Raw genomic sequence first — 26,023 nt, 5'->3', positions numbered from 1 at the left:
AAGTGCTCGTTGAGGGCACTATGCTACAGTAAACCACTGGGCTGGCCACTGATGAAGATAGGAAGATGATGCAGCCTTTGCTCTTGAGGTCCCTATTATCTACAGTATGCAGCAAACACGGATAGACAGACAGACACATACACACACCCACCAATATAATAATTATGCCTTAGTCCAGTGTTTCTCAAACTTTAATCTGTTTAATAATCATATGGGGCCAGGCATAGTGGCTCAAACCTGTAATCCCAGCACTTTGGGAGGCTGAGGCAGGCTGATCATGAGGTCAGGAGTTCAAGACCAGCTTGGCCAACATGGCGAAACCCTGTCTCTACTAAAAATACAAAAAATAGCTGGGCATGGTGGCATATGCCTGTAATCCCAGCTACTCGGAAGGTTGAGGCACGAGAATCGCTTGAACCCGGGAGGTGGAGACTGCAGTGAGCCAAGATTGCACCATTGCACTCCAGCCTGGGTGGCAAGAGAAACTCCGTGTCAAACAAACAAACAAACAAAAAAGAATCATATAGGTTGCTTATGTATAATGCAGGCTCTATAGCCACACCCTCAGAGATTCTGATTTTGAACATTTGGGGTATAGTTCAAGCATCCCAGTGATTTGGAAGCAGAAATTCCATGAGCCATAATTGGAGAAACATTGCATTAGACAGAAGCACCATTAAGGCAGCAGCCTTGTCTGTCTTATTCCCCACTATTACCCAAGCTATAGCATAGAGCTTGGAACATAGTAAGCCCTTAGTATACACATCTGAATAAATGAATGAATGTATATGGTTAAGCTCCACAATCAACGATGCAAGCAAGATGTGACATACAAAAAAAAAAAAAAAAAAAAAAAAAAAAAAAAAAAAAAAAACAGAAATATAATCAGCTTCTCTCTTTAAAAAGCAGGTTTCCTTGGATGAAGTCAGAAGATACTATAAATGACACTGTGCTGAGTGCTTCATTCAGAAATATTCTTCTCTGTGGAATGAGGTTCTGAATCTGAGTAAATGTAACTGAACTCTTCTGTCTCAGGGTAAGTTCATTTTCCTCCCATTCAGTGGTAGCATCTGGACCCCAAGGACGCTCCTGCATGTGTCTGAATAGAGCCATTGTTCCCTCCAGGAAAGACATATAACTTCATGTTGCCCACCCTGGCAGGCTAGAATTCCTCTGGTGGACAAGAAGAATAGCTCCTCTTTTAGGACTCTCAACACAGAAATGTAAATTAATTATAGTTCTAACTGAAAAACATCAAAATTGTAGAAGAATAGGTTGAGCATATAAGCAATTGACTGTTATTTATTTCTTTACAAGATGGAGTCACTGGCATAGATCTCCACAGAAGCTGTGATTATTAGTCTAAAAGAACCATATGGATTTTCTTTCTAAAGTTGTGGACCGACTTCAAACATGTCACAGCTGTACTGATTTTCACAAATAGCTACGAATAGATTAATTTTTATAGTAATATAAATAAGTGAATTTAAAGGTAAAATAAAATATTTAGATGGCTATATAATAAATTTTTAAAAATATTTCAAGAATGTTATTAGCTTTGGAAGGAAAAAACTGGATAAGAAGATCAAATGGGATGGACAAAACAAAAAGAAGGAAAGAAAGCACATCATGGGCAAAAGTGGAGAAAGCAGAAACACAAGCCATTTCATTTCAGGTATGTTAGTGCAGGGAGCGAAGCATTGCCAAGCTTAGCATTGTTTCAGCCAAGAGGCTGCCTGAGGAAGGGTGACGACAGTCATCCTCTTGAGATGGAAAGGGATTGAAATCTACTATTTAGGGGCATTAGATGGTACGGGCTCTGAAGCTTCTCTAGAAGTAGAGCTCTCAGAAAGAAAAACAACAACAACAACAACAACAACAAATTCAACGACAATTAGAGAACTGTGTTCTCTGATCTGCCATCAGCGAGCAGGAAGACCTTAAACAAGTCAGTTAGCCTCCATGTCACCTTCATAAATTGAGGTTTGGGGTCAAATGACCTTTAAGGTTCTTTCCAGCTTTAATTTTATGACTCTATGCTATCTTATTGGCCAAGGAGAGATGGGATAGAGGAAGGGAGGAAAGGAGGAAGGGAGAGTGGTCCTCAGAAGGGAAAAAAAGGAGGTCCATGCAGAACAGGTGCCGGAAGGAAGAGCAAGTCACATCCTGGAGTGGGTCTGTTAAGATGCAGACTGCCCTGAACCCTGTACAAGGAGGGCTAAAAGGCCCCCTACCATCCACTAGTAATTTCACTTGAGAAGGTCAATTGCAAATAAGTCACTTCTATGGAAAATTACATTTTGTGGTATATAAAAGCCCATTTCATTTTTAATGATTTTACCCTGATTTCAAGAAGTTTTCTATTGTCCAGTAGGATGTATATAACCGTACCCTTCCCCTTGCTCTCTACAGAGACCTATTCAGTCTTGGAATGCAGTAATACATTTCACTATGAGGTCTGAGTTCAACTTGGAAATTTTCAACCACCATCCTTTTAGAAAATTATACATACATATATATTAAAATATAAAGAGAGACATAAATATACACAGACACATGAAGACACATGTATGTATATATATGTGCACGTATTATGTTCCAAATTTGATGTAGGTGTGGCAAACATTAACGCACTCAGACTGCTTTTTCAGTGCCTCAGAAACTTCTTCCAAAGTAAAGCCCTCAGGAAAAAAAAAGAAAAAAAAAGATGATCACTGTACTGATTGCAGTTCTACAATCTTAAAGTCTTCTATGGTCTCCACAGCTTTCAAACCACACAATAACCTTTTAGGCTCTGATTCTAGGGCTAATTCCTGACCTGAGGCATCGATTTAATTTTGACATTTTATTTGCCTGTTATCCATTATGTCTGCTCTGTATTTTAATATATATGCCCATATAAGTTTAAAAAACATTAAATCAGTCAAATGTATTTAATTAAAGGCAATTAAACTCAGTATCTAAAGTGGAAAAGCTATGTGAGAAGTTCCACTTCATTTAGTGGCAATAAAGGAGATGTGTTTAGAAATAGATATTAATTGGGGGAATAAATGAACAACTATTTGATTTTATGGAGAGATAGCCAGGGGCATTTGCTTTTAACTTAGGGAAAAGAAATTATTAATAGGGAGGACAACATACTTTAAGTAGTATCCTCTGGTCAGTTACTAACTTATTTATGTAATATGAGAAGAGAGATTATAATGTGATGGGTTCTTTGGGATGTCAGATTGGTTTCTACAAACTCTGACACCCTGCTCTGATATTACCAAAAGTAGCTATATCCATTTTAAGTAAGAATTAAATTATGAGTTTATAGAAATCTATAAGAGTTATTTTCCAAGTGCATTACAAATGGCAGCTTTCATAATATTTTTTGTTTAGAAAATAACACAGCCTAGGTTGGGCACAGTGGCTCACGCCTTTAATACCAACACTTTGAGAGGCAGACATAGGTTGATCAACCAGAGGCTAGGAGTTTGATACCAGCCTGGCCAACATGATGAAACCCCATCTCTATTACAAAAATAAAAAATTAGCCAGGTGTGGTGGCACATGCCTGTTAACTCCAGCCTCTTGAGAGGCTGAGGAATATGAATTGCTTGAGCGTGGGAGGTGAAGGTTGCAGTGAGCCGAGACTGCACCACTGCACTCAAGCCTGGACAACAGAGTGAGACTCTGTCTTAAAAGAAAAAAATAGAAAATAACACAGCTTAAAGTAATGTCCTTTTTATCAGAAATAAGAACAGGAAAATGGATGTAAAATTCATTCTCAACTTTAGTTGTATTGATTAATTTGCTTTCAGAATAATTAGTTTTGTTAAAAATTTTTGCATTTTTATCTTTAGAACAACAGAAATCAAAACACAAAGTCACATACCTGTGTCTGTTTAGGACCAATATCCATTCTTTCAAGAAGGTCATTTAAAAAAGCTGTAACACTGTCCCATGGGTAAATACTGTTGGAACCATCTAACACTATGACTATGTCCAGTTGAGTGCTGCATTCTGCAATAAAAGGAGTCAATTGTGCAAATTTGGAATCTACTTTTTTCAGAGGCATATGAAGTGCTTTCATGGATGAAGGAAATTCATTTTAAAAGATGAACTGATGTTCTACAAAGTAGATACACTGCGTTAGCAATAAAAAATAGTTTTAGAAAAGTAAAGGTGATAAAATATTAATTGCTTTCAATAACAATTGGTGTGGGGTCTGTATCAAGTAAAATTCATACCTACTGAGTTTTAATTAATATTGCATGAGAGTTATCTTTGCAAATTTTCTCAATATGAATTTTATATAACAGTTTTTATAAAACAGCTTTTGTGCATATCTCAAGTTAAGTTACTTCTTTCCTCAAAGAGACTCACTCTTTAAATATAAGCAGCATGAGAGCTTCATCTATGAAGTTTAAAAATGACTTTGTAAAGTTATTTACACTAATATCACTTGCAAAAATAGCAGTCAGATTTTGTTATATACTAGTAAAGCAAACATTTACCTAAATTGGCAATGCTGGTAGCTAAGAAAATACTTTAAGCTTTTTGGTATGCTCCTTTGTATACATATGTGTCATTCATTGCTTAGGCTTTTCAAACGTGCAAGAACATTGCATAAAATCTGTACCTCTTACAGGGGCAATGGAATTCACGACTTGAAATGTGGGGCTGACGTCAGAACAGATTCCAGTTGTGTAATGCAAATGTCCACATCTATAGGCATATAAGGGCCCACATGCCTTTAAAAAATTATTTTAAAATTAGAAATCATTAGACTGAAAATTATATAACAGATCTTACAAAGACGTAAAATGATAGCATATCTGTTGTCAATAAATATCATTATTCTTTCAGTTCTTACCAAAAATCCTCCATTTGGGTTGGTGACTAAAGTTGATCCAAATGTCATGTTCTCTTTTACTTCTGTGACATTGGGAATTGATGTATTAACTAAAAATAGAACAAAATTTTATGAAGGAGAAAAAGTTTCACCAAGTGAAATTAAGCATCTCTCATTAAGACATTCTATTTGTTTTGCTCATATCATAGCACATTCTTCTTTTGGTTCAACTAACTAGGCTTCCAAGTATTCTTAAGGAATATAACAAACAAGCTAAGGCTGAAGAGTTGGTCCATGTCCCAGAAACTATTTCAGATAGTTTTGCTGAACTGTGAAAGAATGCAGAGCTAGCAGGGCAATGAGAATGTGGGATTGATTTTCGCACGTTCTTGCTAATTAAAACAAAGTTTTAAGTCTCATAACACTGTAGATATAATGTAATCTCATAACTTGGTTATAAAAGACCAGTGATGAAACATGATTTTTGGTAAGAAAAGGGGAAATAGGTAGAAGATCAGAAAAGAAAACTCAAACACCAGTTTTTTGACCATGACTTCCAAAATCATGAGGACATCCATTGGGTGACAAAGGAAACTAGAGGAATATTAGAGCAGTGTCCAGGAAGTTTCAATAAAGGAAACACAGTAAAGAGACTACATTTGACATTCTGAAGGGAATGCTGGGTTCTGAAGCCTGAAGCATGCCAGCCTGACAATATTGGTAAGAAGTTCCACTTTCTCACACTAAAAAGAAAAAAAAGACTGGACAGGAAAAAAAGAGAACTTCTGAATCTTCTTAGTAGAGTGGAATATTAGAAAGAGGCAAAATTCAGGTTGAGAAAGATTTGTCTCACCGTTTGTTCCAGAAGTTGTTTGCACGTTAAGACTGTATATGGTTTAAAGTGGGGAATGGAAGCAGAGATTCTGGAATGGTCAGTTGGACTTCCTGATCTGAGCAATGGTCTTTGTCCAAGAGTTTAGTCTGGTTTGCTTTGAAAGCACCTGGAGCTGGGTGGTTATATGCATTGATCTTGAGTAATCTGTATTAGAGTTTTATATACAAAGCTTGACCCAGGAAAAGCATTCCTGGGACAATTAGGGACTACAGTGGAAACTTCCCTACTGTTCTTGATGTGGCTAAAATCTCTAGGCTAATTTTAAAACTATTCTAATTTCCAGTAAAGAAGGAGTAACTCCTATCAAAACAGCCCCTCTGAAAATCACAACTATAAATTCTCAAAAGAATAAAAAAAAATTACATGAAACAATCACCTGAAGGCACTAGAAAGGCGGCAGAAACTGGAGGGGAATCCATACTTGGAAGAAGATACTGGCACTAAATGAGTTTCCTGTTTTGTGTTTTGTTTTGTTTTGTCCCCACCCCTAACCCACCCCCCACCTAGGGAAGGTCCTAGTCAGTGGCTAAAACTCAAATAGAACTCCTAGTCTTACTGTACTGAATAAAAAGAGAACAGAGATTAGGAGCAATGGCAGCAACTGCAAAGTGAGGAGGAGAGTAGTATATCTTCTAAAAACAGTCACAAAACAGCAGTTCTATAATATGCATATATATTTTATCCAAATAACTAGATGACTTGCATAGTAAATTTACAGAGTATATTTCCAATAGCCCAGCTGAAATAAAACCTGAATAGAGATTTTAACTACTTATCATTGCAAGAAAGTCAATGCTTGGAAATTGAGTTGAGCCAAGTAAATTTCCTGCTAATAAGAAAAGTTAAGACTATTCACAGGCATATAACAGAATCTAGAATCTCCACACCTGTAATTTAAAAAAATAATACAGGTTATGATCCAAAATTACTACCCACAAGACAAGACAGGAAAATGTGACGCAGCCTCAAGGAAAAGTAATAAATGGAACGTGATGTTGAGATATTCCAGATGTTGGAATTATCAGGCAAGGATATTAAAGCAGCTGTTGTAAGTAAGCTTATGCATGTAAAGAAAAAAAAGTTCATAACAACAAACAAATAGAAAATTGAAAAAAGGAGAACCGAAAAATACAATATCTGAAATAAACTTGTGGGACTATAAATCATTTCCGTAGTATGCAATATTGTATATAACATTGCCAGGGTTCTAATTTCTAGATAATTATAGTAGGAATTTTCCAGTCACGTTCCAACTATTTCTGTCAAATACATCTATTTCAATATAAATTTATCTTGTGCAATTCCATTTTTAAAATTAAATTTATCTATTACAATTCCTTTGATTCTATTTCCTCTTGAAAACCAGGCACATGTTAAATTTTGTGGAGGGAATGTGGTGGGCAGGTTTATTTGGAGAAGTTCTTTCACATTACCCGTGAATTAGAAAGAATCCTGAGAAATGCAGAGAGTTAAAAGTTATAAAATTAGTAAGATATTCAAATTTGTTTATGCTCCTTGATGACTTTCTAAAGCAAATTAAGGACAGAGGGAATCGAAATGGCATTCTCTGTGAATCTGCAAGATAAATGATTATAGAAAAATGATTATACATTATAAATGATTATATGAAAAATGATTATAGATTACTTCTAATATTTTCTTGAATTGATTTAAATCTGTTTCCTTTTCTTTCTTTCTTTTTTTTTTTTTTTTTTGAGGTGGAGTTTTGCTCTTGTTCCTCAGGCTGGAGTGCAATGGTGCAATGTTGTCTCACCGCAACCTCTGCCTCCCAGGTTCAAGCGGTTCTCCTGCCTCAGCCTCCTGAGTGGCTGGGATTATAGGCATGTGCCACCACGCCCAGCTAATTTTGTATTTATAGTAGAGACGGGGTTTCTCCATGTTGGTCAGGCTGGTCTCGAACTCCTGACTTCAGGTGATCCGTCTGCCACGGCCTCCCAAAGTGCTGGGATTACAGGTGTGAGCCACTGCGCCCGGCCCAAAATCTGTTTTCAGTGAGAATACTGGGCATAATTTAAGATCAGATTTTTTTTTTTTTTTTTTTTTTGAGACAGGGTCTCACTCTGTTACCCAGGCTGGAGTGCAGTGGCACACTTACCATTCACTGCAGTCTCAAACTCCTGGGCTCAAGCGGTCCTCACACCTCATCCTCTTGAGTAGCTGGGACTACAGTAGTGCACCACCCCACCCAGCTATTTTTCTGTGTATTTTGTAGAGATGAGGTTTTGTCAGGTTGCCCGGGCTGGTCTCAAACTCCTGGGCTCAAATGATATGCCTGTCTTGACCTCTTAAAGTGTTGGGATTACAGACATGACCCACTGCACCTGGCCTAAAACCAGATTTTTTTATTTTACATACCTGGTAGATCCAACTTTACACAAGGTAATGATTCACCTCTCCCAACTGGACACTTATAGACATCTCCAGTTCTGTTTTTGGGTTGGCCAACTAAAGGAGAACCAATAAGCACCCTGAAAGTCAAATAAATCAGTAAAAATTTTGAACATTGAGAAACAGTTTATATGAGTTGTTTCAAGACTGATTTTAAGATAATTGACAATAACACTCATAATCAGATAATAATCATGCTATTAGTAATTTAATGTTATCTGAACTAAGCAGAGAGCCTACCTCTTGCATATTGATGTGGATTAAAAAGTATATATAGACACACACATACAGATACACATATACACACACGTATATGTGTGCATATACATATATATGTGTGTATATACATGTATGTGTGTACATGTAGGAGAGATAGTTCAGAGATTGTTTCATTATTTTGTTTATTACTTTATCATATTTTTTACTGGGGCATTGAAATAATCAATAGTTATTGGCTAAGTCTGTTACTGTATTATCTTATAAAACACACGTAGAAGTATAAGTGACTTTTTCCGATGATAAACTGTTAATTTTATAGAGAAGTCAGGAAATATAAACATTGGATCATCATAAGATTTAATATTAGCATGTGCTAGTTTATAATTGCTTAGAAAATAAGGATAGTTTATGAGATCCAGGTTAAAATCAATTACTTTCCTTTTAAACAGAATTATAAAACCATTCTAATAGTAATTAATGGAAAAAATATATAATCACAACTGATTTTAGTTCCAACAAGTCATTTAAGTCAACCATGATATCTTCAGGAATCGAATGAATTGAAGTAAATAGTAAGATACTAAGGTGAATCCACTGTTGCTGACTTACTGCTGGCCAAGTAGCCATATCCAAAAACTCTGACTGCTAGCAACCAAAGGACTGTAATTACGTAATATGAGATTTTGTACTTGGGATTGTGTTAGATTACAATTTTATTTATTTTTTAATTAATTAATTACTTTTTTTTTTTGAGAGGGAGTCTCGCTCTGTTGCCAGGCTGGAGTTCAGTGGCATGATCTCTGCTCACTACAACCTCCGCCTCCCGGGTTCAAGCGATTCTCCTGCCTCAGCCTCCCAAGTAGCTGGGACTACAGGTGCACACCACCACACCTGGCTATTTTTTGTATTTTTAGTAGAGACAGGGTTTCACCATGTTGGCCAGGATGGTCTCGGTCTCTTGACCACGTGATCCGCCCACCTTGGCCTCCTAAAGTACTGGGATTACAGGAGTGAGCCACCATGCCAGCCAGGTTACAACTTTATTAATGACTTTAGTGAAGATATAGAAAGTATAAATATACTTATCAATCAGCACCATAAGACAGAGCAAGAAAAAAATGCTTATCAAGTTTATCAATATACATACTTGGGAATTCAGATGAATTTCAACATTCTGGAACAATAAATACAAATAAACTAAAGTTTACTTAGAACCTACATAAATAACCTACATAAATAACAACTGCATACTATTATTTATATCAGTGCAGGATGTGGGAGCCCTCACTTAATGGGAGTTCATGTGAAAAAGGCGTGGAGGATTTAGATGACAGCACATAAACATGAGCAACAGCGTATTTTAGTGCCAAAAATGCTAATGTGACTTTAGTCTGCAGTGCTGGAAATAGATGCCCTGGTCAAGCAGTGATAGCCCCCCCGTGTTCTGTGCTGGTCAGGCCATGTCTGAAATATCTAAATTAAGAGGGACATAGGCACAATGGAATGTATTTAGGAGACTATGACTCAGATAGTTAGGAGTCTGGTAAATTTATCAGACAAAAGATGCTGGGAAAGTTAGGGATGTTTGGCATGGAGAAAGAATGTCTGCAGAAAAACTGAGAAGTTGCACTGAGGTACAAATGGATTAGGCATACATTTTGAAAATTTAAAGATTTGAAAGTCTGTCATATTGAAAAGAAATGGGATTTATTTTGTGTAGGCGCTGTAGGCATACTAGTATTAATGAAAATAAGTTTAATAAAACAATTGTAAATATTAAGCTACTGAGACTCTAAAACATAGTTTTAATATAATGCCTTTGGTGAGCAATTTCTGATGTGTATAAAGAACTACAAAAATGTTCAAACCCCTTAATACATAATTTTTACTTCTGGGAAACTATCCTAAATAAAATGACCTAAAATAAGAGGGAAAAAGGTTAATGCACAAAGATAATGCTCATGGTATTATATATAATTATGAAAGAGTAAAAGAAATATGGTAAATAAAAACTAATTATTACAGGATCATTCTATAGCATATTGTACATTCATTGTATGGTAGGATGAAAAATTATTTATGATCAAACTCAGAGTGAAAATTTATCTAACTAAGTAAAAATCTGTGCCCTAATTTAAGCTGAAAGATACCAAATTATTATGTTCATTATACTACCACTGATAATAACAGCTAGGCTTTATTGAATTTATACCGTGTGTTAGGCCCTGTTCTAAGTGCTTTCTGTGTATTAAATAATTCAATTTTCTCCATGAAATATGGCATGAACTTTGGTGCCAGTCTATATGAGTTCAAATTATGGCTTTACCATTTACTTAGCTGTATGGCTTAGGACAAGTCAATTACCCTGTCTGTGATTTAGTTTTTTAATCTATAAAATGGAGATCATTTCAGAGGATCATCAAAAAAATAAATAAGTTAATGTATATAAAATGCTTAGAACAGTATTTGGGTTATAGTATGTGCTGTCTAAATGTTAGTTCTTTTTATTATTATTATTACATATTTATTTCAGATGATTAAGCAACTAACATGTATGTTAAAAGATTAATCAGGAATACATCAAGAATATAACAAATTACATTAATGAGGCTATGATTATTTTTCCTAATATTTTCAGTTTTAAAATATGTAATGGAATAAATTAGTTTTATAGTTAAAAACAGTTTAGAGAAAAAAATGATCCTACAATTATAGAAAGTATTTAATTTGAGGCTAGAGTAATTAATATTCATTAACAACATTTTACATGCTGGGCATTTATGCCAGGTCTTGAGGATATAAAACGACATAAAAGTGTATAAAACACAATTTTTAGTTTGCTTATAACTTAGAGAGAGAAGCACAACTATACATGTACTATTGCAATACTGAATAGGTCTGAACTTGATGCAACTTCAGCAAAGTATTTGAAGTAAGAAGAACACCACTCCTTTGATAAATGCCAAGTAGCTCAGTATAGCTGCAGTAGAAGTTGAGTCTAGAGAGGTAAAACGAGTCCAGATCATGAATGTTCTCATAGTCAGCTTTAAGATCTTCGGCTTTATTCTATGTAGGGGGAAGTTGGGAACCACTGAAGCTATTAAAAAGGGGTATAACATGATCACCTTTTGATTTACAAAGCTTATTTGCTTGAAGTGTCATGAGTAAATTGAAGAGGAACAAAATCAGAGTCAAAGGACAAGACACGAATTCCTAAAGTAATCCAGATGAGGATTTGAATTCAGGAAGTACAGAGGATGGAAGGACTAACTCTATAAATATTCAGGATATAAGCTGTCTTAGTTCTGGTTTCTCCAAACGTAGATCCAAGGCAAAAAACTTTGTTACAGCTAAGTTTTTTGGGGACAATTCCAAATATGCATAAGTGTGGAGATGGGGAAAAGAACAGGGGGAAGGAAGAAAGGCCAAGAAAGGATGCACTGATAATGAGTTACTCCTGTAGGCAAGTGGACTCAGTCTTGCTGGGGAACATCTCAGAAACCATGTGGAACATGTATGAGCATGATATGAGCATGGTTGAGGCCCTAAAAGTAAATATTACCACCTCGAAATATAGTGAGAAGAGCATAAAATGCTGACATCTGAAGGTGAAATAACACTTAAGGTTTCAATGAACAAAGGAAGAAAACTAGGTAACAGCAATCAGAGAGGGAGCAAAACTCAGAAAACAGTGGTGTCACAGAAACCAAAGAAGGAAATAATATAAAGAATAGGAGGCAAGAATGAGAGGTATATGTTTGTGGCAAATTTCATTTCAAGTAACTTGGCTAAAAATGAGGGAGATGGGCAGTGTTAATAAATGTGGCTTTTATTTGGGGGGGCAATGACAAACCATCTTGAGGTGTGTCTAAATTTATCATGGAGGCAACCTGTATATGGCTAAATGATGGCAAGAAAGAACCAGTAACAAGAAAAACCCTGATTTCGGAGGAGAGGGAGTAGAATCTCTGAGCAGGTAGACAGGGTGGATCCAGAAAGAGAGGTTTGTCTTAAAAATGAAGAAGAGCGACCATTTCCTAGGCAGCACTCTGTGCGACCCAGTATTGAGCAGTTTGCAAGGGTGGTTGATGGTTTGGAATTGTGTACATTTTTGCAACATGACTTTGACTTTTATTATTTCATGAGGTAGAATCTGTTTTTCCACCCATTGAATCGAGGATTTGTTTTGATAAATAGAATACAGCACAAATGATACTATGACTTCTAAGGCTAGGCCTTAAAAGGCCTTTATAGATTCCATTTTACCTGTTTTTGAAATCTGAGAACATCATGATATGAAGAAGCCCAGTGTTGCTTAATAGAGGATAAGAGGCCACATGGAACAGAATCGGTGCTTTAGCTGACAGCAGGAACTTCCAGACATGTGAGGAAAGCCAGCTTGGACACTCCAGCCGCAGTTGAGGGACCAGATGATGAGCCCAGGCAATAGGGGAATGCCCATTCAATCCTCAGAAATCTTGAGAAATTATAGACCATTGCTGATTTAAGTCACTAAGTATTGGAATGATTTATTATGCAGCAATAGTTAACTGAAACAGGAAGTGAGGATTAAATTTTGACCTAGTAGCTTCTCTCTCTCTGTCTCTCTCTCTCTTTTTCTTCTTTGGAAAATAGTAGCTGCAGTCACCTAGTAAGATTTAGGGAAGAGGTAGAGGGGTGCTGGGCTTGCGGAGAGCAATGTAGATTTAAAATGATAAGGCATATGTAGATCTGTCAGGCAGCTCCTCTGGTCAAGATGAGGTGGGTTGCAGCTGGCCATGGATGTTTCGGAAAATGGTTTTAATAGTGGATGGGAGGTAGGCCCTCAAAGTCCTTTCCAATTCTAAGATTCCATCATCTGACTAAAACAAATGCAAGTTTGTAGAGAAGAATTGACTCACTAGTTGGAAAACATGTAATATCAAGTGGGGAAAAATCTAGGATAACTGATGAAAATCAGTTATAAAACTGATAGCTTGTAGAGCATGCTAATAGGAGAGCTATTGTGGATTGTAAGGCAGAAGGAAAGGGAGATATGGATAGCTCAGGGAAAAGTGTGGAGACAGGAGAATGAAGATTGAAAACGGAAGATAATGAGAAAGTATGGGTGGCTAGAACTCAGGATAAAGCTTGCTTATACACAGGAACAGGGAGCTTGAGATTTGGCAAGAATTTAGCTTTGAAGGAAAAGATCTGGAGTTTATGTTTGACCTCTAGGGCAAGAGAAAGCACTTAGAGTATGGTGATAATTGGAAACTGACCTGATACAGCAATCTCAACCACAGCCTATTGCATATTGTGAGATAAGTGAAGACTGTGGAGTGAGCACTCAGAAAGTGGTAGAGTATAGGAGCCCAGGATTGAGACAGGGAATTTGGGAGTTGGGACCAACAATAAAGACTAGGGTAGCAGATCATAGGACTGCTAATTTTCTGTATTTTCCTAGTATCTGTTTTCTCTGAAAACAAACATGAAACTTTTAATAACAAGCTTGAAAGTACATGTATCTTACCACTTTAATCCTAAGTAAGCCTCACTTTTCTCAAACTGCATCAAAATAACAAGATCCTAGAAAAGTATCAGCATAGGGTTTATAGAATTTCAGGAATCTCCAGCATTCTCAATCTATTATCTTGCTCAATTTTTTCTCACAACACTGATCCTATTCTAGCATTTGATGTAAACTACCTGTTTATTAACTTCATTATTTATTTTCTGTTCTCTATTCCCTAAAAGAATATAAGCTCCACAACGGTAGGGATTTGTTTCTCTATTTTGTTCACTAACACATCTTAGTGCCCATACTAGTACCAAGCAAAAAATAGGCATTCAATAAATATCTATTGAATGAATGAATTAACGACTGTGTCAAGTACTTAAGAATCTGAATAAGGCAGACGAGGGAATTTACACTTATGTGACCAGCCAAGAGATCTGGATTGCAAAATCTTTTTTTCCATTTTAGAGGATATATATTCTGCATAAGTGGGATGCTATTCATGCCTTTGAGTGACACCAAAGGCATTTCTCCAGGTCAAAGAGCTAGAGAATCCTTATTGCTAGAGGTAGACAATTGACTGAAAAGTCAGAAGGCTGGTGTTCCATATCCTGATCCCGTGACATACTTGCTATATTAAACCTTTGAACATTCATTCTCTGTCTCAGTTTCCTGTCTAGAAAATACAGATGATAACAATGATATCCACCCAAACCCACAGGGTCAATGTGAAGGCCCAGGCACATTGTTTTATAAACTATGAGTATCATTATTCTAAAATTTAATGCAAGTTAGTTTTAACTTATTATATTTTATTTCTATTAGATCTTGCTTTTTATATGGCATTTTTGCAATGACCTGTATGCAGATTAACGGGATCAAAACATGTTATGGATATCATTACTGATTTCTGGAGAAACATCTGATCAACTCAAGGATCATCAAAGTGAGAGAAACGTATTTCTCCATGAATAAGCTATAATTATAATAATATTTAGTAAGCAGAAATATTTGCTATTCACAATAGTCATCTTGTTATTATGCCCATTATTACATTTATTTGAAGAGTAGCTGGTGTCTGATGTCTCTGCTTCATATTTATGTTTTATTCCCTGTAAAAGATAGTTTCTTGGAGAAGAGTGTCTTATATTTACATTATTTCATTAACATCCTTTTCACCTAACTTTACCTTGATGTCTAATACATAGATCAAGCCAAAGTCACTCTCAGAATGCCAAGCAAATTCTGCTCGCCTGTTTCTTTTTAAATAAATGGAATAAGCATTTTTTCGTCTGAGAGAATGAAACTTACACGGTGACCCCATCAACTGCAGTGATTTGCTCATAAAAGATGGAGGGGTGGAAAAGAAGGGAGCCAAAGAAATGACAAGTTTGGCAATGAGGAAATTTCAACCTCAAAAGGCATAGAAGCAATGTAAAATAAGCATATTAAAATCTGTAACAGAAAATTGTGTAAACCCTTAAAATGTCTCTCCTCCCCAGTCTGGAATAGCTCCATATCAGCCAGGATTCTTCTTTTCTTTTACAGTACAGACATATTGGGAATAGGGCATCAATCACATGAGTCCATTGGTACCCTGACCTGGCATAAAGCAGTGTCCTCTAGGGAAAAGGCATGAGGTCAAGATAAACATTGGGTTGAAGGTTGGCAAGGATGGATCCTGAAAATCTACTTTGCGTTCAGACAGGTCCAGCGAAATCACTGAAGCCCCCAAGAAAGTTTGCTTGAAGGGCAATTAAAAGGGTAGGCATACATGCTGGAAGGAATGAAGCAAAGCAGCAACAGATTAGAGTGGAAAGCCCCAAACAGACCTCTCACATTTTCCCATTCAGCTGAGACTTGGCCATGCTGATGTTTACCACTAAATCTGGAAATCTGGAAGGCTTGTGCTGTGCTGAGCATGTTTGAATTTCTTTTCCTCAAAGCAAAATTATGAAGGCAATTATGTTCTTTCTGAATTCTTCTGAACCACATTACAATTACTTGGATGCTCCAGCTCATGCTAAACATAATGAACAACGACTGATCTTAAACAGATGTATGATGTGTTCTGCTACTGAGAAAGCATGTGGCTTCCGAGCCAAAGATATAAATTATACTTCACAGCAAACTTCTGAACAGCAAAGAGGACATAAGGCTACCTTTTCTGTTAACTTATATTTCTTTCGTAAGAATTAAAGCTATGTTTTCAAATACACAGACTGTACTTGTCATGGGCCAACAAGTGCTCCTTCTATAGGTATACTATAGCCACAATGTAAGATGGGTCAGGATGAATTTTTTTTTAATCTGAGGTTATGAAATTCAAAAGCATGAGCAGTAAATATGACTTATGAAGGTGCCTACCTCTAGAGATAATTAAATAACAAAATCCATGTTCCTCCAAATATGTCAATTATTCTGTGGTGCATTTCTTGAAGTAAGTCTGCAATGTATCTGATTTTATAAGCACTTACAGAACATCCAAACATGTTTCTACATTTATTTTGCACTACTGGATCCCAGATCTCTTTAGAACAATATGATGCTACCATGCCATCTTTAAAAGTTTGGAAATTTAGGTATTTGTAATTTGCTTACTTTTAAATTCAATTGCCCACATCTTATTGGTTGCTCTGATTTTTCACAACTTTTCCCTAAAATCATTGTAAATAATAAATGTCAGCGTGAGATTTAGGTTTCTGATATCATCGACATTCAAATGCTTACAAACTCACACATATTAATATGTAAAGTCTGGTACCTACCACAAAAATAGGTTTTAACAACATTTACTTTTAAATATAGTTCTAATGAAGAAAAAGGCACAAGGCTGAGTGTAGAGATGAAATGTATTACAGCTCTGGTCCTAAGTAGTTTCATTTCCCTAGGAGAGCCACATTCAACTTTATTTTTTAAGGAGCTTTTTTTTTTTTTTTTTAATTGATGATAACAAAGTGTCAAACTAGATTTAGTTGTTCAGCCAACAAATAATGATTGAGTGCATATTATGTATAAGGCCTCATGCTAGATGTGGGGTAGTGCCCAGGGTTACAAGTGGGCTGCAAAATCAGTCTTTGTTTTCTAGGCATTTCCACTAACACATTAACTTCTCCCTCTTACCTATATTCCAGTTTGAGGTTTCCCACTACCTAGAAATCACCTTGAACTCAAGCTATTTAAAACAGACTTATCCACTTCCTGATAAGTCGATTTCCCTTTCTCTCTCAATGACAACCCACTTCCCAGTGAGCGAGCACAGAAATTTTGGAATCTATCTGACCTCTCCTACACCTTCACTGACCATTTCCAAACTTCCACCAAGACTTACTGATTCATCTTGATTTGTCTTGAATACATCTTTTTTTTTTCTGTTTGCCCCTAATACAGCCTGAAGGCTCATCCTTTAAGTAGCAGATTATAGTTCTTGAGTGTCTATATATTTCCCAGTTTTCAAGCACCCCATTCTCCAGTCCAATTTATATGTAACTTCCCAAATGAAGTTTCATAAAACGACAACTTACGATGGCTTCTCAATGTCCTCATATTAGGTCCAAGCTCCTGTGTTTGTCTTTCAAGATCTGCCATCATCCTTTCCTCTTCTTTCATCTCAATATGAGGCCTGTTTACTTACCAACACACTCACTTATTCTCAAGTCTGGGCCCTTGCTCTTGTGGCTTCCCAAGCTTGGAGTGACATTTTTCTTCTCATATTGAAAGTTAAGTCATCTTTCAAGATTTAAGTCAAGAACCAAGAATCATCTCCTCCTGTTTTGAATTCCCGTTGAATTTATAGTCTATTCTGCACTGGTTGTTGGCACTATTCTCTATTCCTAAGCATTTCATGTATGTCGTTGATTAGGTTAAAGCTTTTATATTTGCTTTATATGTAAACATTTCCCATGGAATTTAGCATAATGCCAGACACATAAAATGTATTACATAAATACGTGTTGGATGACTGACCCACATTTATGCTATGGCTAAATAAAAAAACCTTAACCCACCAACAAACATTTTCAGAGACAATTCAACTCAGTTTTATGGGTAAGTCAAGATATAAGGCATAGTCCCTCATCTCTTATTAACATTACTTCACAAATGCATGTAGAATTCTGATGGTTCAGTCCAGTCTAGATTCATTCAGACAGACCATTAGCAACATCCTTCTTGCAACCTTACTCTTACTATCCAATCTATGCACTCTTTTGTTCCTTTCCCGGTGTTGGCTGTCTTCCTTTTTCCTTATCCATACCTTAACCTTCTACAAAGGTAGAATGACCTTAGCAAGGACATTCCTCATTACATCAAGGCTTCATTCAGGCCTGGTTTCTCAATTTTCCACTGCTTTGACTTCTGGTGCCTTGAAAAGAGGGACTGTAGAATTTAGAGGGTGGAAATCTCACAATAGGATAGGTTCTTATAATGAGAAACAGTGACTGAACAGATCAAATGGGGCACTAAGGCTTCTAAAAGAAATATGAACCCCTTTTCACTCTACTAAGGTTCATTCATATAATTAAGGACTTCTGACATCAGGTTTTTCTAAAATCACAAAGATAGGACTGGATGAAAAGAAAACATATAGGTTTTCTCATATCAGAAACTGAAAATGAGAATTTCGTAAAATATTTTAGCAATATTTAACCATCTCTAAAGGGACACTTCATTTTAAGTAGGTGGTTTAAGTCTTAAAATTTGCTATTTACTATATTTCTCTTTAAAATTTGTGTAACTATTAGTAATTAGTGAAAATTAACTTTTATGTGTTTTTGTAAAGTTAAGATTTTGAAGAATAACATGTACTGCATTTCTGTTTATTATAGCTTATGCACAAAGTCTGGCCAGTTGGTCTACTCATCATTACTCTCCCAGAGGTACCTGAATTGAAGGTATAATTCCTAAAAGAATAAAGTTAGTGTCTCGAGGGATAGTGGTACTCATTTAACCTTAAAAACTGGGGGGTGGGATGGGTGGAGAGTATAGGAGGGAGGGAAAGAGAACTTAAAAACTTAGCGTCTAGCATTAGGTTTGTTATCTGAGATATATGTAAGGAGAATAAAAGAGTGAAGTATCTCAACAAATTCTATTTTATACTTAGCATAAAATAATGTACTTAAAAAATGTGAGAACTCATTACTTTTTATAGTCTTTAGGGCATTATTATCAAATTAAGCAAGTCTAAAAGATAAAACAAAATGCAGAAAATCCACGTATTTTATTAATGAAATAATTATAGTGATTCATAGATCCTTGTTATCCAAGTAGATATAATCTCTTTTGCTTATTATTATAGCTACTAAAATATAGGCTTGTTTAGTTTAAGTTATTAAAGTTTAACTAGCTACTGCTCTTTTTTTTCTATAATGTCCAATTAAACAAAAATTGCATTTACTGAAAATTCTATTAAATATTAAGCAAAAGAGCTCTAATATTCAGTTTACATAATTTTCAAAAAGTTAGTTATACTTTAAAAATCATATCTATGGCCAGGAGCTGTGCCTGTAATCCCAGCACTTTGGGAGGCCGAGGCAGGTGGATCACGAGGTCAAAAATTCAAGACCAGCCTGACCAACGTGGTGAAACCCCATCTTTACTAGAAATACAAATATTAGCTGGGCATGGTGGCGCGTGCCTGTAATCCCAGCTACTAGGAGGCTGAGGCAGGAGAATCACCTGAACCCAGGAGGCAGTGGTTGCAGTGAGCTGAGATCACACCACTGTACTCCAGCCTGGGTGACAGAGCAAGGCTCCATCTGAAAATAATAATAATAACAATAATATCTACAATGAACTTAACCAATATTAAAGGGTTTGAAGGTAGATACAAGAAACCCTATAAAGTTCATTGTAAACATTAGACCAAGCTCAATAAATCAGTAAAGCCCAAACTCACGGAAGTGATATTAACCCTTTCAGAGCACCATCTCATTTGCCTCCAAATCCTTCCTACTGGATTTCAAACAGGTGCATTTAAGCTACTCTGAAATGAGAACAATTAAAGAATTCTTGCCAAAAGAACATAATTATGGAACAATAGCTTTTTTGGATACAGAACTTCCTTGAGGTCAATCTAGGCATCAACAAAAATCACTAATCCCTTCCTCCAATATTGCCAAGGAATTTTTTTTTTTTTTTTTACTTTAGGTTAGCTTCCATTGCCAAATGACTAGACTGCATTTTCCACCATAAATAATTCATTCTGTTAAAGTTTTGTTCATAAAAGAAACTGTAATCAAATAACATTTCCCATTACCTTGTAAAATAAGTAAACAACAACAAAACTCATGGGCTTACCATTTTCCTTCTTCGTTTTCATATTGTTGAACAGTATATCCAAACATATCTTCCACTGGGCCACTGAAAGTCATTGAATTTTTCACATCAACATTGAATGATACGCAGCAGTGTAGAACAACTTTAGGGGAAAAACAAAATCCAGTTACATAAAGTTAACTAAGATTCCGTCATGTTTTGAGTTATGGAAGGCATTGTTGAGGTTACCATCAAAAGCTGTTTCTATTAAAAAAAAATGAAACTCAAAGAATGAAAACTCAAGGAAGGTCCCCATTCTTAACTGTATTACTAACTGTAAATCAACATAGTGACTTTAAAGAACACAAATACTAACATTCAAAAAAATTCCATACTAATTTAATATCTGTACCATTCCTAGAGCTGAGGATTTCAGAATGTGTGGAAAAGAGCAGGCAGAAACTCAGATTCTTATATGACTAATACAGTTGCAGATAGTTTGCCAGCAGTGAGCCCTGCAGAAAACCATGGCCATCAGTGAACTCTGAACAGCTCATTTTCCCATTTCAACTATAGAGAATGCACATATAATCATGTAAAGCTTTATAAAAATAGATGTTCTCCTTGCTGCTTCCAAAGGAAAAGGCAAGCTGATGCTCTCCACCCAGAGATGGCTTCCCATGCAGGCCTGAGATTTGCTGTGTTTCCCTTCCTTAATCAAGTGTTGGATGGGAACTTACACTAATTCTCTGAAGCCTCCTTATAATATTGGTGTTAATAAATTCACCAGTTGTTATCCAGATTAAATCACATGATATATCTAAAGGGTCTACCCAATGCCTGGCACATACTACATATTTGATGAGGGTTAATTCTTTTTAATTTTCTCACAGTACAGGTTGTGGAAACTCTTAGTAAGTGAGACTATCTCTTAAAGAAGTTCTAGAATCACCACCTCAAATGGATGGTGCCAAATTCCTGCTTTGGTTTTGGATTTTAAAGTATACTTATGAAGTTCCAAAATATTCTTCTCCTAAGTGTAACTAAGGATTCTTTCCAGGGGGCCACGATGGCTCATGCCTGTAATCCCAGCACTTTGAGAGGTGGGTGGATCACCTAAGGTCAGGAGTTTGAAGCTAGCCTGGCCAACAAGATGAAATTCTGTCTCTACTAAAAATACACAAAAATTAGCCAGGTGTGGTGGCGTACACCTGTAGTCCCAGCTAATCGGGAGGCTGAGGCAGGGGCACCGCTTGAACCTGGGAGACGGAGGTTGCAGTGAGCCAAGATTGTCCCACTGCACTCCAACCTGGGCAACAGAGAAAGACTGTCTCAAACAAAACAAACAAACAAACAAACAAAATTATTTCCAAAGAGCACTGTCTTATAAAATTATAGAGCCTCATCAGATATATTCAGAGGTGACTAAATTCAGTCTCCTTTGTTAAAACCACCATATAGCCACATAGATTCTGAAAAATTATCTTTTCTAGTCTTATAAATTGTGAGTGGATTAAATCACTCTAATATTTTAACCCTTGCTCACTATGAACTTTTTTCATAAATGTACTTTAAGTCCACACTACTCTAATTTATAATCTTTAAATTTTGGCGACAATAGTAACTGCTTTTTCCTTGAAGAATAAATTCATCAAAGAAACAAAAAAAGATACACCTGTGTATCTATCTGTAAAGTCTTTCTTGACCTCCCTACCTAGAAGTAATCTTTAAACTTCTAAAACCTCCTTTCTTACTTTTGAAGAAACCTCTCATGGAGATAATTACTGAATACTATATAGTTATCTGTGTGAGATTTTTCTCCCCAGATTGGAAAATTCCTAAAAAGCAATGACTCTCTTACTTACTTTTTTAAATCCTTTATCAAAATCTCGCACAACTCCTTGTACACAGATGGGCAGTAACTTATTTTCAGACTGACAGATAACACGTTGAAGGAAGAAGTATGCCACCTCTAATTAAAGATGAACTGGCAACTATTTCATCTTAGTTCAAGAAGATTTTATGGAAATAGAAATTTTCAACTAAGATTTTTAAAGAGAGAAAGAGATGAGATTTGGCAGTGAAAAGAAAATGTGTACCCAGGATTTGAGAGGGTCTCTGCAAGTGTTAAGTCACAGGTCAGGACAAATATGGTTGCAAGATCATGAAGAGATTTGTCTAGCTGGCATGAAGGAAGCAGAAAATGAACGGGTGAATTGCATGGGTCCTTTTATGTACATTTCCTGTTCATTCTTCAAGGGTGATAGAGAACAGCTGGTTACCATCTTCTGCATAATAGTCTTTCATATATTTGAAGACAGTTTTAAATGCTGCTTACTTTCTAAACTAAATAGTCATGCACTGCATAATGTTTCAGTTAATGACAAATTGCATATACAATGGTGGTGTCATAAGATTATAATACAATAGCTTTAGTGTACCTTTTCTATGTTCAGATATGTTTAGACACACTAATATTTTACTTTTTTTTTTTTTTTTTTTTTTTTTTTTTTAAGGCTGAGTCTCACTCTGTTGCGCAGGCTGGAGTGCAGTGGTGCAATCTCTGTTCACTGCAACCTCGTCTCCCGGCTTCAAGCTATTCTCATGCTTCAGCCTCCCAAGTAGCTGGGATTACAGGTGCCTGCCACCATGCTTAGCTAATTTTTTAAATATTTTTAGAAGAGACTGAATTTTGCCATGTTGGCCAGGCTGGTCTCAAACTGCTGGCCTCAAGTGAGCTACCTGCCTTGGCCTCCCAAAGTGATGGGATTACAGGTGTGAGTCACTGCGTCCGGCCATCATTGTGTTTCCGTGGCCTACAGTATACAGTATAGTAACCACCTGTAGAGGTCTGTAGCCTAGAAAACTTAGGTGATACACCGCCTAGATGTGTAGCTCTAAAATCTAGATTTGTGTAAATATATTCTATGATATTCGCACAATGATGAAATCACCTAAGGACGCAGTTTGCAGAACACATCGCCATCACTAGGTGATGCATGACTGTAGTAGATGCTCCTATTCTTTGCTCATAGGTTTTGTGTATTTATTTTTTGAACAATTTCAACAAAGTATTTTTTGATACAAGAAATGCATAAAATAATACTTCTGTAGCAGGGTTTCTCAACTTTGGTACTATTCACATATGGGTCAGAAAATTCTTGTTATCAGGGGCTATCCTATTCTATAGAGTGTTTAGCAGCATCCTTGGCCCCTACCCACATGAAGCCAATAGCACTTCATGAATTGTCATAATCAAAAATCTCCAGACACAGCCAAATTCCCATGAGGCCAAAATTGTCCCCAGTTGAAAACCACTCTTGAACAGATGAAGACCAGAACATCACCACCAATTATTTTGTTGAAGAAGATGACTGAAAACCAACCATGGCTCATAAACCAGCAGAATCTGCATTGCCTGAAAGCTTGTGAATAATGCAGAACCTCAGGCCCTATCCAGATTCCCTGAATCACTACCTACGCTTCCACGAGATCCCCAGGGCAATCATGCCTATTAAGGTTTGAGAAGCACAGCTCTGTAACGTGGTATCTCTTTTTCATAATGTTAATACAGGTAACCTAAATAAAAAATACTCACTATGCTGTAGAGAAAAGGGGAAAAGGATACTCTTTAATCAGGGTCAATTTCACCCCCTTGAAGGATTTTTCTAGCATGTCATATCTTTAGTACATTTTCTCCAAAAGCCATTTGTGGTACCCCTCCTCAACGTAAGACCAAGCAGTTTTGGTTTCCTTTTTGGGCCTGTTTGTTTATTCTACATGTTGTGTGGAATGCCCGGGGGTGTGTGCTGTACTTCTTTTTTCATTTCCTGTCCTTAGAGTTCTACAGGCAATTTGCCCAAAATGATTGTAAATCAAACTCTTTTATGTTTTCTGAGGCTCCAAAGAGCCTGAAGAACAGGAGATGACATAAACAAAATAGTTTACATCTAGTTCTTTTGATTTAAAAGAGTGAGTAAACAGTAAAAGCAGCCTTTCATAACTTTTAGTTCAATGTGCATTTTGTTATACTATACTATTCAGAACTTTATGTACCAGAAGTAAAGAAAAATTGTACTTATTCACAACCGAGCCTCTGCTTCCACCCCCAAAAAAGCAAAACACAGAGGTGGCTTCAGAGACAACATAGAAAAAATACAAAAAATAATGGGAAATAAACATAGATAAGACAGATGTCAAAAGTAAATTATGATTTCACATGTACCAGCAATTGAAAACCAGTATTTTTTCCCCTTGCAAATAATAACTATATTGTGTACTGACCAGGTGTTACTCTCATTTAATTTGCCAGCAACTCTATAATTAAATACCATTATTATCATCATTCTGCAAACAAGGAGAAGAAAGCTTGGGAAGGCAGACAAATGTACCCACATTTCCACAGGCTTCCAAGTCCAAAGTAGTAACCAATATTCATATTAATTCAATTTTTACATCTTAGGCCTAAAACTAGAAAGGGCTAGTGCAAAGTGATATGAGGCTGAGCTTAGAAGACAGCCACATATTAGTCCGCATAACTGCATCTCCTGAGAGGCAAATTTGGGGAGGAGACTTTTCTACAATAGCAATGGGCTGGAAAGGATTTGAGGAATGAGTGGAAAGGCTGGGTAAGGAGAGAAGTCCTGGCCACAGAGCTCCAGATCTAACTTCTTGAAAGACTTCAGCTACAACTTATAGGTCTAGGTAGAAAAGAAATGAAAAGACTTGCTCCCATTCAAATATGGTTATATATGTGATATATGTAAGTGTTAAAAACAAAAGGGAAAGATGAAATTGCTGGTATTGAAGGGTATCTCTTATAAAAATAAATTATGAGCAATTCCTTTAGTAACTAGGATGGAATTTGATATGTAAGAAAACTAAATGAGAAAGAGGGAGAAGCAACCTACATCTCTACAGTACTTTCTGCTTACAAACATTTTAAAATATAATAGCATAATAATAATAATAACCGTAATGATATTGAGCTATTCAATCATTTGTGGAGGTGAGGCAGGACAGCAGACATTCCCCTCTTTTTGTATATTAGGAAACTGAAGCTCAGATAGGTTGAGTGATTTGCCAAAAGCCAGCCTGCATTAATGGCAGAGGCAAGATTTCAACATTGATCTTATGAGGCCAAATCATAGGATTTCTGTAACTAGGGTGCTATTGAGTTGGTCTGATTAATAAAACTAAAAGTAAAAATAACAACCCAGCTCACAACAATCCTCAAAAGGCTCATGATGGCTCTTAATCATCTTGTAGCTCTGGAGTATTTGACAATAGGACTGGCAGAAAAAGGGTAAATGGAGGTGACAGAGGCTGTTGACAGATGGAAGGAAGCCACCCTCTTGTACGCATCCTTGAGTTCCAAGAAGTGTTACCGTAGCCTGATTAGTTGTTGGCTTCTTAATAAAGAAAGTCTGTCTTTGGACCAGGTGGGTCAGACTGAATCTCAATCTAGTAATATCCAGATGGGAATATTCAACAATGAATGCAATTCTGAATATTGCAAATTTCAAGCCAAGGAAAGAGGGTATCAAATAAATGATGACAAGGTAATGTATTAAAATGCTATTGCTTTATTTCAAACTTCCTACATATGTTTATCCTATTTAGAAATAGAAGAAATCGGCCGGGCGCGGTGGCTCAAGCCTGTAATCCCAGCACTTTGGGAGGCCGAGACGGGTGGATCACGAGGTCAGGAGATGGAGACCATCCTGGCTAACACGGTGAAACCCCGTCTCTACTAAAAAAAAATACAAAAAACTAGCCGGGCGAGGTGGCGGGCGCCTGTAGTCCCAGCTACTCGGGAGGCTGAGGCAGGAGAATGGCGTAAACCCGGGAGGCGGAGCTTGCAGTGAGCTGAGATCCGGCCACTGCACTCCAGCCTGGGCGACAGAGC

General features: G+C 36.6%; 1 protein-coding gene across 1 annotated transcript in view; it reads right to left on the bottom strand.

Moving 5' to 3' along the window:
- The window catches only part of ITGA1 (integrin subunit alpha 1), a 178,435-nt gene that overhangs the window by 91,458 nt on the left and 60,954 nt on the right, over nucleotides 1-26,023 (bottom strand). Inside the window, exons 2-6 of the mRNA XM_017863360.1 lie at nucleotides 20,158-20,278; nucleotides 8,112-8,224; nucleotides 4,862-4,950; nucleotides 4,628-4,739; nucleotides 3,881-4,008 (exon numbers count right to left, since the gene is read on the bottom strand). Coding sequence (XP_017718849.1) covers nucleotides 3,881-4,008; nucleotides 4,628-4,739; nucleotides 4,862-4,950; nucleotides 8,112-8,224; nucleotides 20,158-20,278 — 563 coding nt within the window. The remainder of the gene's footprint in view (nucleotides 1-3,880; nucleotides 4,009-4,627; nucleotides 4,740-4,861; nucleotides 4,951-8,111; nucleotides 8,225-20,157; nucleotides 20,279-26,023) is intronic.

The sequence above is a fragment of the Rhinopithecus bieti genome, unplaced genomic scaffold, assembly GCF_001698545.2.
Source record: "Rhinopithecus bieti isolate Rb0 unplaced genomic scaffold, ASM169854v2 scaffold_65209, whole genome shotgun sequence".
NCBI lineage: Eukaryota > Metazoa > Chordata > Mammalia > Primates > Cercopithecidae > Rhinopithecus > Rhinopithecus bieti.
The sequence above is the reverse complement of the archived record's forward strand: the minus strand, read 5'-3'. Positions and strand labels throughout refer to the sequence as shown.